This window comes from Chelonoidis abingdonii, chromosome 10 (assembly GCF_003597395.2).
Source record: "Chelonoidis abingdonii isolate Lonesome George chromosome 10, CheloAbing_2.0, whole genome shotgun sequence".
NCBI lineage: Eukaryota > Metazoa > Chordata > Testudines > Testudinidae > Chelonoidis > Chelonoidis abingdonii.
In genome coordinates this window covers 17,293,840-17,310,462 of record NC_133778.1, presented here as the reverse complement: position 1 = coordinate 17,310,462, position 16,623 = coordinate 17,293,840, and the positions used below count along the sequence as shown (strand labels likewise).

The 16,623-nt window shown below is 38.4% G+C and overlaps 1 protein-coding gene across 5 annotated transcripts in view; it reads left to right on the top strand.

The window, feature by feature from the left end:
* The window catches only part of ZDBF2 (zinc finger DBF-type containing 2), a 38,199-nt gene that overhangs the window by 2,595 nt on the left and 18,981 nt on the right, over window positions 1–16,623 (top strand). For 2 of the 5 annotated variants that reach the window (XM_032779229.2, XM_075069975.1), the window contains exons 2-6: window positions 6,029–6,150; window positions 7,837–7,888; window positions 8,456–8,507; window positions 12,599–12,704; window positions 14,071–14,198. In XM_032779229.2, the coding sequence (XP_032635120.1) occupies window positions 7,837–7,888; window positions 8,456–8,507; window positions 12,599–12,704; window positions 14,071–14,198 (338 nt within the window). In that variant the 5' untranslated portion in view covers window positions 6,029–6,150. Of the gene's footprint in view, window positions 1–3,601; window positions 3,686–6,028; window positions 6,151–7,836; window positions 7,889–8,455; window positions 8,508–12,598; window positions 12,705–13,157; window positions 13,331–14,070; window positions 14,199–16,623 lie in introns of those variants that run through there. The other 3 variants (XM_032779230.2, XM_075069973.1, XM_032779233.2) reach the window with 3 other exon arrangements.

Below are 16,623 nucleotides of genomic sequence, written 5' to 3'. Positions count from 1 at the left end.
TGGATAATATTGATTGCTAATTTGGCTCCTGAACCACTGAGGTTTGAGTATCACTGACTTAGACCTTCCTTGATAGCAGTTGTCAAACCAGTTCTTGAAAAACTCCAATTATGGGGTTTCCAGAACCTCCTTTGGATGCCCGTCCCAGTGCTAAACTGTTTTTATAGTTGAAAAGTTTTTCCTAATGTCCAGCCTAAATCTCCCTTGCTGATTATTTCTTGTCCTACCTTTTGGTGGACCTAGAGAACAATTGATCGCTGTCTTTTTTTTTTTATAACAGACCTTCACGTAAAGTTTAAGTCTGTTATCAGGTCTTTCCTCAGCCTTCTTTTCGCGAGACTAAAGATGCCCAGATTTTTTAATCTTTCTTTGTAGGTCGGGTTTTCTAAATCTTTTAAAATTTTTGTTGCTCTGCTCTGGACTTTCCAGTTTGTCCACATGTTATTAAAGTGTGGTGCCCAAAACTGGACACAGTACTCCAATGGAGGCCTGACTGGTGCTGAGTGTATCAGGATATTTGCTGTCTCTGTCTTACATAGGATCCTTCTGTTAATACACCCCAGAATATTAGCTTCCTTGCAACTGCATCACATTGTTGACTCATATTCAGTTTGTGATCTACTATAATCCCCATATCCTTTTCAGCAGTACTATTGCCTACCCAGGTAGTTTCCATTTTGTAGTTTTGCATTTGGTTTTTCCTTTGCCCATTACACTTGTTTTTATTGAATTTCACCTTGTTTATTTCAGACCAGTTCTATTCTAATCCTGTCCTTCAAAACGCTAGCAACCCCTCCCGGTTTGATGTCATCCTCAGGTTTTATAAGCATACTCTCTATTCCATTATCTAAGTCATTAATGAAAATATTAAGTAGTACAAGATCTAGGATGGAACCCTGCAGGACCTCACTAGATACATTTTCCCACTTGACAGCGAACCATTTGTTAACTACTAGTTTTGCACTTTATAGTAATTTCTTCCAGGCTACCTTTTCCTAGTTTGCTTATAAGACTGTCTGAAGCTTTACTAAAATCAAGATATATCATACTACATCTTCCCCTATTCACTAGGCCAAAAGAAGGAAATTAGATTGATTTGACATGATTTTGACAATTCCATGGTGGCTATTACTTATAACCCTATTATCCTTGAGGCACTTCCAAATTGATTGATTAATCCAGTGGTTTTTAACTTTTACTGCAGCCTGCACCCCTGTGGTTCTCAGAATATGTTCGCGCACCTCTTATCAAAAAATCAAAATATGTTCTCACGCCCCTGATCAAAAATGGTTGAAGTAGGGCAGTTCTTTAAACCTAGATATTTTATTTGTACATTGCAGTAATCATTTAAAAAAGTATAATGTTAATAAATACATAGGTTTGACGAAACAAAGTAGTTGTACTTACGTGCCTTTCCTTAATTTGTGTTTTCGATGATTTACCTTCTAAAAAAATCTGGCATGTCTTGCACCTCCAGAAAGGGCAACTCGCACTCCCAGGGAATGCGTGCACCGCAGGTTAAGAACCACTGGTTTAATCATTTGTTCCGATATCTTTTGAGATATCAAATTTCAGCTGACTGATCTATAACTTCTCTAGTCCTCTTTGTTCTCCTTTTTAAAGATAAGGTACTATGTTTGCCCTTCTCTAGTTCTCCGGGACTTCACCTGTACTCCGTGTATTCTCAAAGATAATTGGTAATGGTTTCAAGATTACTTCAGCTAGTTCCTTCAGTATCCTAGATTGAATTTTGTGAGGTCCTGCCAACTTGAATACATCTAACTTATCTATGTAAATAGTCTACCACCTTTTCTTTCCCTATTTTGGCTTGTGTTCCTTCTCTCTTGTTAATATTAATTGTGTTAAAAATCTGGTCACAATTTGCCAATTTAGTGAAGGCCAAAGCAAAATAGACATTCTGACACCTCAGCCTTCTTGGTGTTATCCGTTGTTAGCTCTCTTTCCCTCTGAGTGGAGGACCTACACTTTCCTTCATATCTTTTTTCTTTTTTTTTTTTTGCTCCTAAAGTATTTATAGAACCTGTTCTTTCCCCCTTTAATGCCCCTTTGCTATGTGTAACTCATTTTGTGTCTTAGCTTTTCTGATTTTTGTCCCTCCACGTCTGTGCTATTTTGCTCTACTTGTCCTTAGCAGTTTGTCCACGTTTCCACTTTCTGTAAGATTCCTTTTTGATTTTCAAGTTATTAAAGAGTTCCTGATGGAGCTATATTAGCCTCATTATTCTTCATGTTTTTCCTTTGAATTGGGGTAGTTTGCTGTTGCACCTTTAATATTGTCTCTCTGAGAAACTGCTCGCTCTCCTGAATTCCCTTTTTCCCCTTAGATTTTCTTCCTATGGAACGTGTTCTCTGAGTTTCTTAAAATCTGCTTTGTTGAAGTCCATTTTATTATTCTGCTGCTCTCACTTTTTTCTTTTCTTAGAGTTATGAACTCTATCATTTTATTATGACTTCCACCCAAATTGTTTTCAGCCTTCAGACTCGCAACCAATTCCTCCCTGTTAGTTAGAATCAAGTCTAAAATTGCTGTCCCCAAGTAATTTCCTCTATCTTTTGAAACACAAAGTGGTCCCCAACACATAATAAGAACTTACTGGACATTTTGTGTTTTGGCATATTACTTTTCCAAAACATGTCTGGATAGTTGAAGTCCCCCATTACTACCAGGTCTTGCATTTTGGATATTTCTGTTGTGTGTGCTAAAAGTGCCTTATCTGTTTTCTCCTCCTGATTTGATGGTCTATCGTAGACCCCCCTACCATGACATCACCCCTGTTTTGTCACCTTTTTATCTTCACCCAGAGACTTTCATCTGACCTGCCTCTCACCCACCTTCTGGACTTCAGAACAAGTGTATGTATTCTTGATGTATACAACACCTCCTCCCTCCTCAGTCATTTTGATCATCATCTCCCCTTTCTGCTTCTAATTTATCTGTTGCAGGGGAAGGCTGAAAGGAGTCTCCAGAGTTTCTTTGATGCCTATGACATTTTCATGTGCTATCGAAATGAAAGTGCTGATTTAAAAAAATACATATTTTTTCTTGCCTTATGGTCATCTTTCTTTTGGTCTTCTGTCAGGTCTCATTAGCTCAACTTGTTCAGGACTCCTTGCAGTTCTTCATGCTCCATGATTGCTGTGTGCCATGTAATTCAATAAAACTAAACAAGAAATCTCTCTCTCTCTAACTGCAAGAGACAGCTACAGTAGACCTATGGGTTATAAATCTGCCAAATCAACCATTCCCAGTTGATGCCAGTCATTACTATGTTTGTAACATAATACAGATCTTTTTCAATGTTGAAATATTATTTTAAAGGAAAAATATACATATGTAATTTATTTTTAAGCCGTAATTGGTATTATTGTACTACAATTACATTGAGCTATTTCAAGTTTAGAGATTCCTTAACTGAACAAGGGTTGTTCTTACAAAGCCTGTGGATAAAAGAACCCATTATAAAAATATAGATCAAATGAAGAAATACCTTTTGACTTTTCTAAATTAGAAATTAAATGAGACTGCATTACCAAACGCATGAGGATTTGTGCTCCTTTCCCCATGTCTATATTTTGGTAGGGGCCACACAAGGTATCCAAGCACAAGCTTTCCCTTCCTCTGCTGAACTGAGACCTGAGCATACTTTCAGCCTTTAGGACAGTGGTAAGCAATTAGAGTTTAAGTGTTTTACTTTGCCTATCAATATCCTTAAACGTTTTTCTTGTCTTAGGGATATATTTGTCTCTCATGCGTCAACTATATACAGCAGAATCTTGGCAAACAATCTCCTCTGAAAATGATATTTCTCTGACAGCTATTAGGGGTGCTTGAGGCCTTACATATTTACACTCTACCCTTTGTAAGTGAGAATATCTGGTCCATGACACTCCCTTGCAGCATGAAAAGTGAGAGATAAGAGCCACACTGGACTTAACTCAGTATACCTAAGGCCCGATTCTGCACTTATGTATGTTGACTTCAATGATTTTAATTAAAGTTAAGCATTAGAGCTGGTCTGGAATTTCTTGATGAATTTTTTTTGGTAGAAAATGCCAATTCATTGAAACTTTGCATAATTGTATCTGTTTAGATGAAAATTTCATTGGGAAGGTTTCTCAGGTCCACAATGGAATTTCTGGTCAGAGAGAGAGAGAGATTGACTCTCCCAGAATAGCCAAAAGCCCAGGGCACTCACCTGTGGGAAACCCAGGCTTAAGTCTCTGCTCTAGGTGATTCAGAGCGAGAACTTTAATTTGAGTCTTCCATATTCCATTGGGGGAGGGATAGCTCAGTGGTTTGAACATTGGCCTGCTAAACCCAGGGTTGTGAGTTCAACCCTTGAGGGGGCCACTTAGAGATCTGGGGCAAAAATCAGTACTTGGTCCTGCTAGTGAAGGCAGGGGGCTGGACTCAATGACCTTTCAAGGTCCCTTCCAGTTTTAGGAGATAGATATATCTCCAGTTATTATTTTATTATTATTATCCAGGTGTGTGCACTAATCACTGGGCTAATGGCTATTCTGGGGTAGGTCTTTCTTTGCAACAAATTTTGAAGGGTCTAGTTTTTGTTCCAATATAGAATGAAATTAGACTTTGAAACGTTGACACTTTTTGCAAACTGGAATTCTTGTTTTCAAGCCAGTCCTATTAAGCATTTGTTGAATTCTTTGCAAGATTAGGGTCTACATGTGTAAAGTGCATAATTATATGTAGGGATGAATGACCCTGGATACAAAACTATCATTTCACTCACTCATGATAGTCACATTATTTGTTTTCTCAGGAATGTCCAAAGACAATATTTGAGCTTGATCCTATACCTACTGAAGCCAGTGGCAAAGCTCCTATTGGTTTTATTAGTGCAGGATCATGCTCATTAACAAGACTAACTGAAGTCCGAATTAAGGCACTTTTTTCTTGCTGTGCCTGCCCACTCTGTACTGGCTTTAGACAAGGCTATTATCAGCTCACTGTTGAGTGCAATTAAAAAAATCACAAGCACATTAATAAATGTGCAGAAAAAGTTGCATGGACAATGCCCAAACAGAGGGAAGATACTCAATATATACAGAACAGTGAGAGGAAAAATACAAAAAAAAAAAATTCCATGTAGACTAAAGAGCCTCTATATAAAATGTGTAATGGTACAGGTTTCTTATTGGAGTGTAAATGCATTTCCTCCAGTTGTAAGAACAGAGACTGGGGGAAGGAGCAAGAGAGAAGAAATGCACAAATGTAAAGTGATCCTTATACAGTTTTCATGAGAGCAAAAAAATATAAAGTAGGTTTGAGATCAAGAGTTTGACATGCTGCAGTCAAATATATAACTGGCCTAGTGAGCTGAGCACGGTTTTGGGAATCAGCAAGTCCTGAGCTTGAACTTGGCTTTGATGCTTTTTCTGTGGCCATAGGCAAATAACTCTCTTTGCCACAGTTTGCCTATTTGTAACACGGGGCTAAATACCTCACTCTGGTGTTAAAATGGTTAATTTAATAACAGTTACAAAGTGCTTTGAACATATAAAGTGCAGTGAGAGGGCCAGTTAATTTACTAATCTAGCTGGTTTACGCAATATGAGCAGAAGAAATGATTCTTCAAAGCATGTTGGTGGCTTTAACCATAACAATCATCTCAAGGCATAATTTGCTTTATATTTAGGAATTGAATTTTATTTACTGATATACATTTAAATGCATGAACATTAACGTCCTAATAGTGTATGTTGAATAGGGACTATAAGAAGAGGAGTGAGATCATCATGTGGGAAAGTGCTGGGAATGCTGAGAAATATATAAAAAGCTGTCAAAGTTTAGTAAGGAATCTCTGTCAAAATTAATTTCTTAAACAAAAATGTTAATTGGCTGCTTTATAAAGAGCATTGTCCATCTTATGGACCAACTTGCTGACAGATCGATTCTATGTAGACTGAAACCTTTTCTCCTTTAGAATATAGAACAAATATATCAATAACTAGCTAAAAAGACCGTTAATTTCATTATTACCAGGTTGACAGTGGAGATGAGAATGGGTGAGTGTCCTGTGCAGAAAATGGCCTCCTGTCTGAGATCTAGTGTTCAACAGCCTTGAAATCAGCTTTTGGTGGGGGCCAAAGGTTAGCAACACCAAGGTTAGTACCTGAAAGTTTATTTAAAGTTTCATTTGCAGCATTGTAAAGCTAATGTGGGACACTCTGGAGCTCTTTTTTATTCCCTGACATCAAAACATGAAGTTGGATGTTTTTGCAGTGCCATGCTTCTGTCTAGATCAGCTTGTGCATCAGGAGATAATGCTGAGCTATAAAGATGGCTTTTCCAGCCTGGATGGTTATCATATTTGTTCCATTTCATTCATGGCTTCTGTTATATAGGTTTTTGCTCAGTGTTTTAAGTGTAGCTGAAGCCATTAAGTCATTAAATGAATTTGGCAGGGACATTGCATAGACCTACTAATGTAGTTTAAGATCTGGATAGAATATGATAATGTTTATCTTTTATGGGAGGAAGAGACATTTCCTGATCTAATGTACAAAACCAAAGTGCAAATGTTCCTCTCCATAGAAATCTTTAGTAAAAGGAGAAAGATTTATACAATTTAAAACTGTACAGTCTGTGACTGTGACGGGGTGTGCTGGAGGCCTCAACAGCCCTACCACACCCTGTCCCAGAAAGGAGCAGTGAAGGTGGGTCCTCCAGGCCTGCCTGGAGTGGCTACAGGGAAGCAGCCAATCAGAATGGAGGAGGCTAAGCTAAAAGGAGCTGCAGAGTGTGAGCAGCTCTGTTCCTGGCTGGGACCAAAAGGATAAGGCAGACTTGGAAAGTTGTGAAACTCTCCAAATGAGGAGGCCTGAAAGTGACCCTACTCAAGCAGGGAACAGACAGAGAATTTTAGCCCTGAGGTAATTGTAAAGTAGAAACAGCTACGTGGGAAGTGACCCAGGGAATAACAGCAGCAACTATTACAGGAAATACCATGTGGCTGTTATTTATAGGGACCCTGGGTCAGGACCCAGAGTAGTGAGTGGGCACAGATCCCCCCTCCACCCACTGGCAGAGTGGCCAAAGCCCCAAGAAGGGAACAAGTTTCATTTAAAAGCCCAAGTGAAGGGCAGGACTTCGAGTCTCCAGGGAAGATATCCTGGGGGCACTACTCTAACAGGGCAGGGATGGACTTAAAGGTAGCCCAGAAGGGGCTGAGGACTGAGCCCAGACACAGGGCTGGAGACATTACCAAGGGCACAGGGACAGGCCCTGTTGGACCTTTTACTCCAAAAGGAGTGTTCGTTCATGCGTTTGACTGTGTGACTTAGCTGGAGTCACTGAAGACCCGCCTGACAAGGGCAACAGCCAACAGGGCTCCAGAAAAAGAGAGGGAGTGCAGATTCGTGCTCACCCACCAGGAGGCACTCACAAGAGCTGAGTGTGCACTGTCACAATGACCAAAGCACTAGATTTATGGGGATGATGTTTTGCTTCCCTGGCAGATAATTTTCTTCTGACTAATCTGGCCTGCTGTATTCAAAGACTGCATCTGCAGCTCTCTAGGTTTGGGTTGATTAACAAGTCTTCATACAATTACTGGGCCCTTGGCTAGTGGATAGTATGTGGCATTATAGAATAATCTAATAAATCAGGAATTTGTTTTGATCATGAAGATTCAGTTGAGATTAAATTATAATCCTTATCTGAAACAGTATTGTGTTTTCACAGTGTTGTCATTTTCTTGGGGCTCAGCCATGCTGACGTTGAGAATCGGGTAAGAGCCAAGACTGTGCTTTTCATATTTGTTTTCAATGTTTTTTGTATTTGGTTTATAGATGTTTGACAGGAACAAGCCAACTGATGAAGTTTCTGCTTCTTCAGCACAAGGTAAGCAACTTAATTATTAAAACAAAAATATGAACATTCAAAACACCAAAAAAGCATGTATTTTAACTAAAAATATATGTCAATTCTCGTTGTTGTTTCAGTTGGGTTAGTAGTTTTGCCAGTTCCTGTTCTGAATTCATAAAATTGTAGACGTCAAGGATAGAAGAAAGACCGTTTAAATTATTAATTCAACTTCCTTATGGATGCAATGAATTGTTTTATAGTGAACTGTTAGACAGCTGCTGCGTTTTACCCCAGAGGTGACTGCATTATGGTGACAGGTGAAGTGATTTCAACATATAGGGCCTAACCTTGGTCCGATTAAGTCAACAGAAAAATTTCCAATGATGTCAACTGTAAAAAGATAATGCTTGTAGTTTATGCAGCTCTTGGGGGGTGACTGATTCTGTATAAATGGAAGTTTTCCTAAATTTAATCAATTTTACTTTTGTCATCCTATAAAACACATTCTTTTTGACACTGACAATTTAGTGCATAGGTAACAATGACCAGTTTTGATTTCTCCTGCCTGTTTTTCTATCTTTGCTTCTTTTTTTTTTTAAATAGGTATAGAAAGACGAGCTATCGAAGGATCCCTACGACAGGAGAGCAGTAGCAGGTGGGTTAGATGATATAATTAGCGTTAAACTTTATTGCTTATGCTGAATAAACTAGGGAGAATCTAGCTTTTAACATTAAATTTGACCCCATAAAACTGATAACAATGCAATATTTTCAACTGTCAGGTTAATGGTCTCTTTATCCTGTGTATAGGTATAATTAAACATGTGCATTGCATGTCCTTTGACCCCTCATTAATATCAGCAGTGAGATTGAAGGTCAAAAATTTCATTTTTGGCTTCAGAATTCCAGAGAACCTGAAAAAAAAACTCAGCAGCCAACTAGCCCAAAGTTGTTTTTCAAGATTAGCAGAAGGTTTAAATGTGACTTTAATTCCTGTTACCCTCTCTTTTTATTAAAAAATTATCATGTAGACTGGCCATGGGTTTTGATGGCATTTACCTGTGGCTACATTAAAAAGAGTGTTGATTTTTTAAAAAAGTACTTCCTAATAAGAATTTTATATAAAAATGTTGATATTGCTGGTATGTAGTTGTTGTTTCATTTCTGAAGTTAAAAAATATCTATCTCTCTTGTCTCCCGTGCTCTACCCCCTACCCCCTCCATCCCTAGCTTTTGTCAGCTTTTTCTGCTCTCAGTCTCTCTCCTCCTCTCTATTCTCCTTTTCAGTTTAATTCTCAAGTACAGCTACGTCTCTTCTGTCTCCATTTTCAGCTCAGACCTCCCATCTGTCTCCTCTGTTCAAAACTGTTGTGTCATTGCTGATTCTGTGCTCTCTGTTCCCGTATCTCTCAGGTCTGTAGATCTGCCTGTCACTTTTTCTGCAGGGCTGCCTGTGCATATCATTACCTCGGCTTCAGTGCTTATCCAGGCCTTCATTTTCTTTTGCTTGGATTATTGTTGTTTCCTTCTCTGTGGCATCCCCAAACCCCAGTTTCTTTGGTCCAGCACATGGTCATGGTAAATGTAGGTCCTAGTTACATAGAGAAAGGTTGGAGAGAGCTCTTGTAGTCCAAATTCAAGCTGCTAGGTAAGAAAGTAAAGTCCAGGATCTCTTCGATAGTATGCTCTCAAATGCTTTCAGTTCCATGCACAGGGCCAGAAAGACAGGCAGGACTTTAGGTACTCAATGTGTGGATGAGATGATGGTGTAGGGAGGCAGGTTTTAGATTATTAGGAACTGGGGAACCTTTTGGTAAAGGAGAAGCCTGTGCAGGCAGGATGAGCTCCACCTAAACCAAAATGGAAACAGTTTGCTGGTGTGTAAAATTAAAAAGGTTGAAGAGGATTTTTTAAACTAAGGACTGGGGGAAAGCTGAGAGGTACATCACTTTTTACAGATCCAAACTAACATGGCTACCCCTCTGATACTCGACACCACTGAATATAGTGTACTTGGACTTTCAGAAACCCTTTGAGAAAGTCCGTCACCGAAAGCTCTTAAGCAAACTAAGCAGTCATGGGATAAGAGGGAGCATCCTCTCATGGATCAATAACAGGTTAAAAGATAGGAGACAAAAGGTAGAAATAAATGGTCAATCTTCATAATGGAGAGAAGTAAGTAGCGGTGTCCCCCAAGGATCTGTACTGGGACTTGCGCTGTTCAACATATTCATAAATTATCTGGAAAAGGAGGTGAAAAGTGAGGCGGCAAAATTTGCAGATGATACAGAATTACTCAAGATAGCTAAGTCCAAAGCTGAGTGCAAAGAGTTACAAAGGGATCACACAAAACTGGCGATTGTGTAACAAAAAGGCAAATAAAATTCAATGATGATAAGTGAAAGTAATGCACATTGGAAAACATAATCCCAATTATACATATAAAATGATGTTTTCTTAATTACCTGTTACCACTCAAGAGAAAGATCTTGAAGTCATAATGGATAGTTTTCTGTAGACATCTGCTCAGTTTACAAAAGCAGTGAAAAGTTAGGAGCCATTAGGAAAGTGATAGATAATAAGACAGAAAATATCATAATGCAACTATATAAATTCATGGTACGCCCACATCTTGAATACTGCGTGCACTTCGGGTCACTCAGTCTTAAAAAAGATGCATTAGAATTGGCCAAGGTGCAGAGAAGGGCAACAAAAATGATTAGGGGGATGGAACAGCTTCCATATTAAGGGAGATTAAAAAGAATGAGATTTTTCATCTTAGAAAAGAGACAGCTAAATGGAGATACGATACTGGTCTATAAAATCATGAATGGTATGGAGAGACTGAATAATGAAGTGTTATTTACCCCTTCTTATAACACAAGAACCATGGGGTCAACCCAGTGAAGTTAACAGGTAGCAGGTTTAAAACAAAAGAAAATACTTCCTCATACAACTCTGTCAACTTGTGGAACTTGTTGGCAGGGGTTTTTGTGAAGGCCAAAAGTGTCACTGGGTTCAAAAAAGAATTAGGTTCATGGAGGATAGTCCATCAATGGCTATTAGCCAAGGTGGTCAAGGATGCAACTCCATGCCCCAGGGATCCCTAAGAACTCCATCTGCCAGAAGTTGGGACTAGATTACAGGGGATGGATCACTGAAAATTGCCCTATACTGTTCCTTCTCTCTGGCACTGGCCACTGTCAGAAGACAGCATACTAGGCTAGGTGGGCCATTGGTCTGACCTAGTATGGTTGTTCTTATGTTATTTTCTTACACTCCTTAAACAACTCCATTGGCTTCACATTCATTGTACAGTTCAGTTCAAAATTGTCTTCCTTTTTAATTAAAATCCTTGAAGGGCTCACTGCAGCCTATCTTATGGGACCAGGTCTTTTTATTCCCCTCTGAACCGGCTGCCTCCATGTCTTGCTGCACATTTTTGCCACTGTCATTGTCAGAACCCCTCCTCTACAACTGCTGGCTGCACCAGTGTTCTGATATTGCTTCTCTTCATCAATTCTCCATCTCATTTCAAGCTCTTCGGAAAATGTATCTTTCCTTATTTCTGTTATCTCTTGATTTCTCTCTCTCCTATTATTTAACTCCCTAAACCCAGGCTTCTCAAACTTTTTTATAGCATGGACCGCATATAATTCGAGATTTTGTCTGGCGGACTCTGTCTTTTCCTCTTCTTCACTCTTGCTCTTCATTCTTTCCTTCTCACCACATTTTCTCCACTTCTCTTCTTTGTCCTCTCTTGTTTAAGTCTTTAGAAAGTGCTTGATGGCACTTCTGCAGATTAAAAGTGAACTGCAAATATTCACAAATTGCAGTGGCAAGACGGGTATTCAACACCGAATTAATTTTAAACAGTTTTTTTTTCATTTTTTCACACCCCCACACAGCTACATCCTGTGCATTCGTTTGTTTTTTTCTCTCCTCAATAGTGTTCCTACTCTTCAGGAGAAGTATGGTTTTCACTTCCCACAGCATGGCAGTCATTTTGACATATAAATCTAAATCATATCAACTTTCTTGACATTTATATGATGGAAAATATTCAGAAGTTGGTTTAATCTGCTTCATTAGAAATGTCTTTATTAAAAACATCTTTTGTGACCTGACAGCAGTCAGCACTTACATTTCAAGTTACAGTTCGTTACATTTCATACTTATTTTGGGGTGATGATTTCATCTCTCTCATTATCTTTATTTCTTTAATTTTGATAATTATAATCTCTGGCCAATACTGTATCTAAAAAGTGGGGTTATGACTACAAACTTCTTGTAAATGCCTGTGGGTCCCTCTGAAATCTGCGTGGTTATATAGGTTCTTCAAGACAGAAAGAGTGCTTTCTGATGGTAATTTCTGTAGCCCCTGGATTCTTTGTGCAAAACTTCCATGCAGTATTCTGAAGGAAGTCTCTCTTTTTTTTTTAATTGCACGCATAATATCATGAGTGCTTGAGAGAGCATGGTGAATTCTTGCTATACATGACTGACTTTCTTTTTAGGTTTGCATATGATATTCAGGGAAAACTTCAACACTTCAGCAGCATGAGTGGATTTTAAGCTCAGCACCATGAATCCATCTAAATGATTATGCTTGAATATGAAAAAGAATACATTTTTGATAGTATAAGTCTTAATGTTTTATTAAACACCTGAAATATAATAGATTTATAAGTCTGATTTTTCTCACTGAAAACTACTAGTAATATCAGAAAACTTTTCTTCTGTCAGTGTAAGCATACGAGGGCCAGAGCAGGCTGGACCTGGGTTATCCAGTGTGCAAAATAGACAAGGCTATTGCAACTGCTGCCACGTGCACTACAGCAATCTTGAACAGGTAAGACATTTGCAGCAGAGTAGGAAATTGGAAATGGGGAGCTTGATTTCATCTGTTTTTCCCCTCTCTAATTCTCACATCATCATGTCCTATATTAAGAGATGGTTGAAATAACAGGCATTCAGTAATATTGCCTGACCAGCTTGTTCAACTGTGTCCATCACTAATATTGAGCAATTTTTTTTTAAGTCAATACTGAATGGAACATAATCATTTTGATAGCTTTTTCTGTCATGGATGGTTACATCATAGGAATCTATCATGTGCGTATTAGGCTCCAATTACCTTAGTATCTGAGCACCTCCCAGATTTTTAAAAATAGAAATATCCATTTCTTTTTTTTGTTCCTTCCTTTTTAGGCTGTAGGAGAAGTTGCTTGATTAGTTTGGGATTTTTTAAAAAATATATGTGTGTGTGAGAGAGAAACTGACTGAAGAAAAGCTAAGTGACAGAAATAAGTTGTGAATTTACTTCTGAAAGCGGCGAAACCTGTGACCATTCTTTTGTGTCCCACAGGGTTCCATACTCTTGGTCCAGCTCCTGTGATAGCTCATGTACTGTTGGTAGACAGTTTCATTATATGGAGCATAGCTGTCTCAGTTGTAGAGTGAAAGGTCATCGGTCAGGTAACTCGTTCCAGACAAGGACAGAGACCTTGAAATAAGCTCTGTGTTTAATGGGGAGCCCAGTGCAAAGAGTGGAGCAGAGAGGTGATTGTTCTCTGCAGCCTGTGTTGCTAAGCTTTTTCAAGGGCAATGTCTTCATTCCTAGGATCACTATGTAATATGAGATAGCAGTGTGAATATGTTCAATATATAAACTGCACTGCATATCCTAAGGACCTGAGTATTTGATATCCTTTTCCCTGTTCTTTAACTCTGCCATGGTCTGAAAGTGTTTGTTGTCTTGTGGACCAATGATAATCAAATAGTAGGAATCTGTTTTGTCTTCATCTGCCTCTGTATTGGGCTACAGATAATTTAAAGGTGTGTTCCTGTTGGGTTATGGGTTTATATTTCCTGAACATCTGCAGTTCAAGAAGTTATTTTTCCCATCATCATTTGTAGAGACTGTGTACCAAGCACGACAGATGCTGTAAGATGTCTGCACGCTTTTGGAAGCTGTTAATTACACTTCAGTTCATCAAGATGCTTAACACATGCCTAATTTTGAGTGCATGGGTAGTCCTAATGACTCCCTCCTGGCTTTAAAGTTAGGCACGTGCAGAAGTACCTTCCTGTTGTTTTTCAACATTTTTCATTGCAACATGGAGAATTTGAAATTTAGAAAATGAAAGCCACCTTCCTAGATAGATCCCTGAGTCAGTCAGGATACCAAGCTAGTGATCTGTTTTCTGTCTTTTCAGCATGTTTTCAGTTCCCAGCACAGACATTTCACCATGTACTGCAGGAATCGTACAGGTACCACCACCCTGATGGAGCGTTTCCTGCAAGATGTTCTGCAACATCATCCCCACAGATACCATGACAACAGGTATAACATACAGTTTGTTTTTATCTGTGTGTTGGTATAATGCATATATGGTTCAGCTTAGCTGTAGAAATACAAAGCTTCAACTACATTCCACCCATTTTAAGGTAGGAACTTCCACACTGAAGCAACTTTAAAAGAAAAGACTATTTACAAAGAAGGAATAGGCATGGCTAGTAATTTATGTATTCCCTTTGCATTTATTTCAGATCTTTCTGTTTTATCGCTTTATTTAATTATTTTAATATAATCATCATGGTAGCATCTGGGCATGTGACATTAAATGAAAACAAGCACCACATTAAACTAACAGACCACACACTTACAAACCTTACCTCGTGACATCAATTGTATACATACTGGACTGACAGTAAATTTTTGATGCATTTGTTGAAAGAGTTCAGACATATGCCTTTATAATTATGATTAAGATAATTTGTGGATTATGTAAACTGAATTTTTACATGTCAGTGTTATTACCTGAATGTAAGAACTGTAAGGGTAACGGGATATTTACATAAGCAATCCTAACTAGCTTCTTCAGTACTTCTTAATGCTTAGGTTTTGTATAGTATTGTTCTGTGTGGGTGGGTGGAAATTGCTAGAACTAATTAGCTATAAAGTATTTTGTGTAAGATTATCAGACTAGCCAGCTGAAAGGAAACCAAGCAGGCTTCACTCCTGATTTAGTCTCCAGTAGGTGCTCAGATACCGCAGTGTTGGGCACAGTATAAGAACATCAATAATATTGTACCTTAACCCCCACCTTTATACATTCCAGAGAGCCGGCACCTTAATGCCAACCTCTCTGCTCTTGCTTAGGACAACTTTCTTTTGTAGAGAAAGTTGTATGTCCCCAAATAATACATTCAGATGAAGTGCTAGAACAGAGCTGGTAGGGAATCAATCTGTATTGTCAGGAATCGGTCAAGTTGATATTAGAAGAGGTTATGGCAGAACAATATTTCAGTCGTGTCATTGTCAAATTAATTGGGACATGCACACATCAGCATAAATAAAGAGTACTAGTTCTTGTTCTAGTTTGAAAATGCTTTCCATTTTCTCATGAAGAAAATGCACAAAGAACTTTAAGACAACACCCGAATGGACATGTGTTTGATGAACTGTTGAAAATGCAAGATTAGTACATTTGGGGAAGAAAATGTACTTGGTAGAAAGAAGCAGGTCCCATTAAGTTGCAGAAACAAGAGTGGGATGGGAGAAGTAATGAAAAAATTAGTTGAGCGGCTGTGGAAAAACACAGCCCCAAATATAGATGGTGTGGGTGCAGTGACCCAAAGAAGAAAAAGAAAGAAGTACATTGCTTTAAGTACAATTGTGCTCTTCAAAGAGACTATGTAAAAATGGCAGATCAACAACTTTCAGATCAGAGAGTGTGGTGGATACATTCTTTCAAATCAACCAAATTGTTTGCAAAGTTCCAGTCAGTTACACCTGTAGAAACCCAATAAAGACACTGAACTTGTATAGGCAACATTGAAAGCACAGTGTGAAAATAATGTGTTTGCATGGATATGTCTGGGGCCTGATTTGACTTACAGAACTTGTACTACTGATGATGATGTGTGAGAAGGAAGAGCCCAACATGACTTTTGGATCCTAGGATGAGTTTCCAAGGATGATAGCTATACAAACCATCTTTTTACTTAAGGCCTGAAATTTTGTCATTAATTATAATTCTAGGATTTCTCAATAGTCATACAAATATGCAGTTTTCTTTTGAATCTTTCTATCATCTTGGCCTAAGTGTTTTTGTGGCAGGGAATTCCACTGTCATAAATATGTATTGTTTTATCATTTTTAATTTCCCGCCCTTTATTTTCATTTTCTATCCCCTTGTTCTTGAGCTACATGGCAGGGAGAATAGAAACTTCCAATGTACCTTCTCTAGACCATTTATTATTTTATATACTTTTATTATGTATCTCCTTATTCATCTCCGTTTCAAGGTAAATGATCCCAACTCTTTCAGTTTCTCTTCATATGAGGTTTTCATGTCCTCAGTCATCCTCAGAACCCTATTGAATTCTACAACATCCTTTTTGTGATTCGGGGGACCAGTATCAGTGATCCAGATGAGGCTGTATCATTGATTTATGTAACAACATTAATAATATTTTCTATATTATACTCCATCCAGCTGTTAGGATGCTTAGCTTTGTTTGACTGCAGCTGTGTGTTGAGTAGAGGTCTTCATTGAGCTGTCTATGGTGAATCTGTGGTCCCTTTTCTGAACTGATACAGTTCATTTAGAATTTTACATGGTGTATGAGTAGTTTAATTTTTTCCCTTCCAATTTGCATGACTTTGCATTTATCAAAATTGAACTTCATTTGCCATTGTGGTGCCCATTCACTTAGTTTGTTTAAGTCTCTCTGAAACTCCTCTCAGACCTCTGTAGACTTGT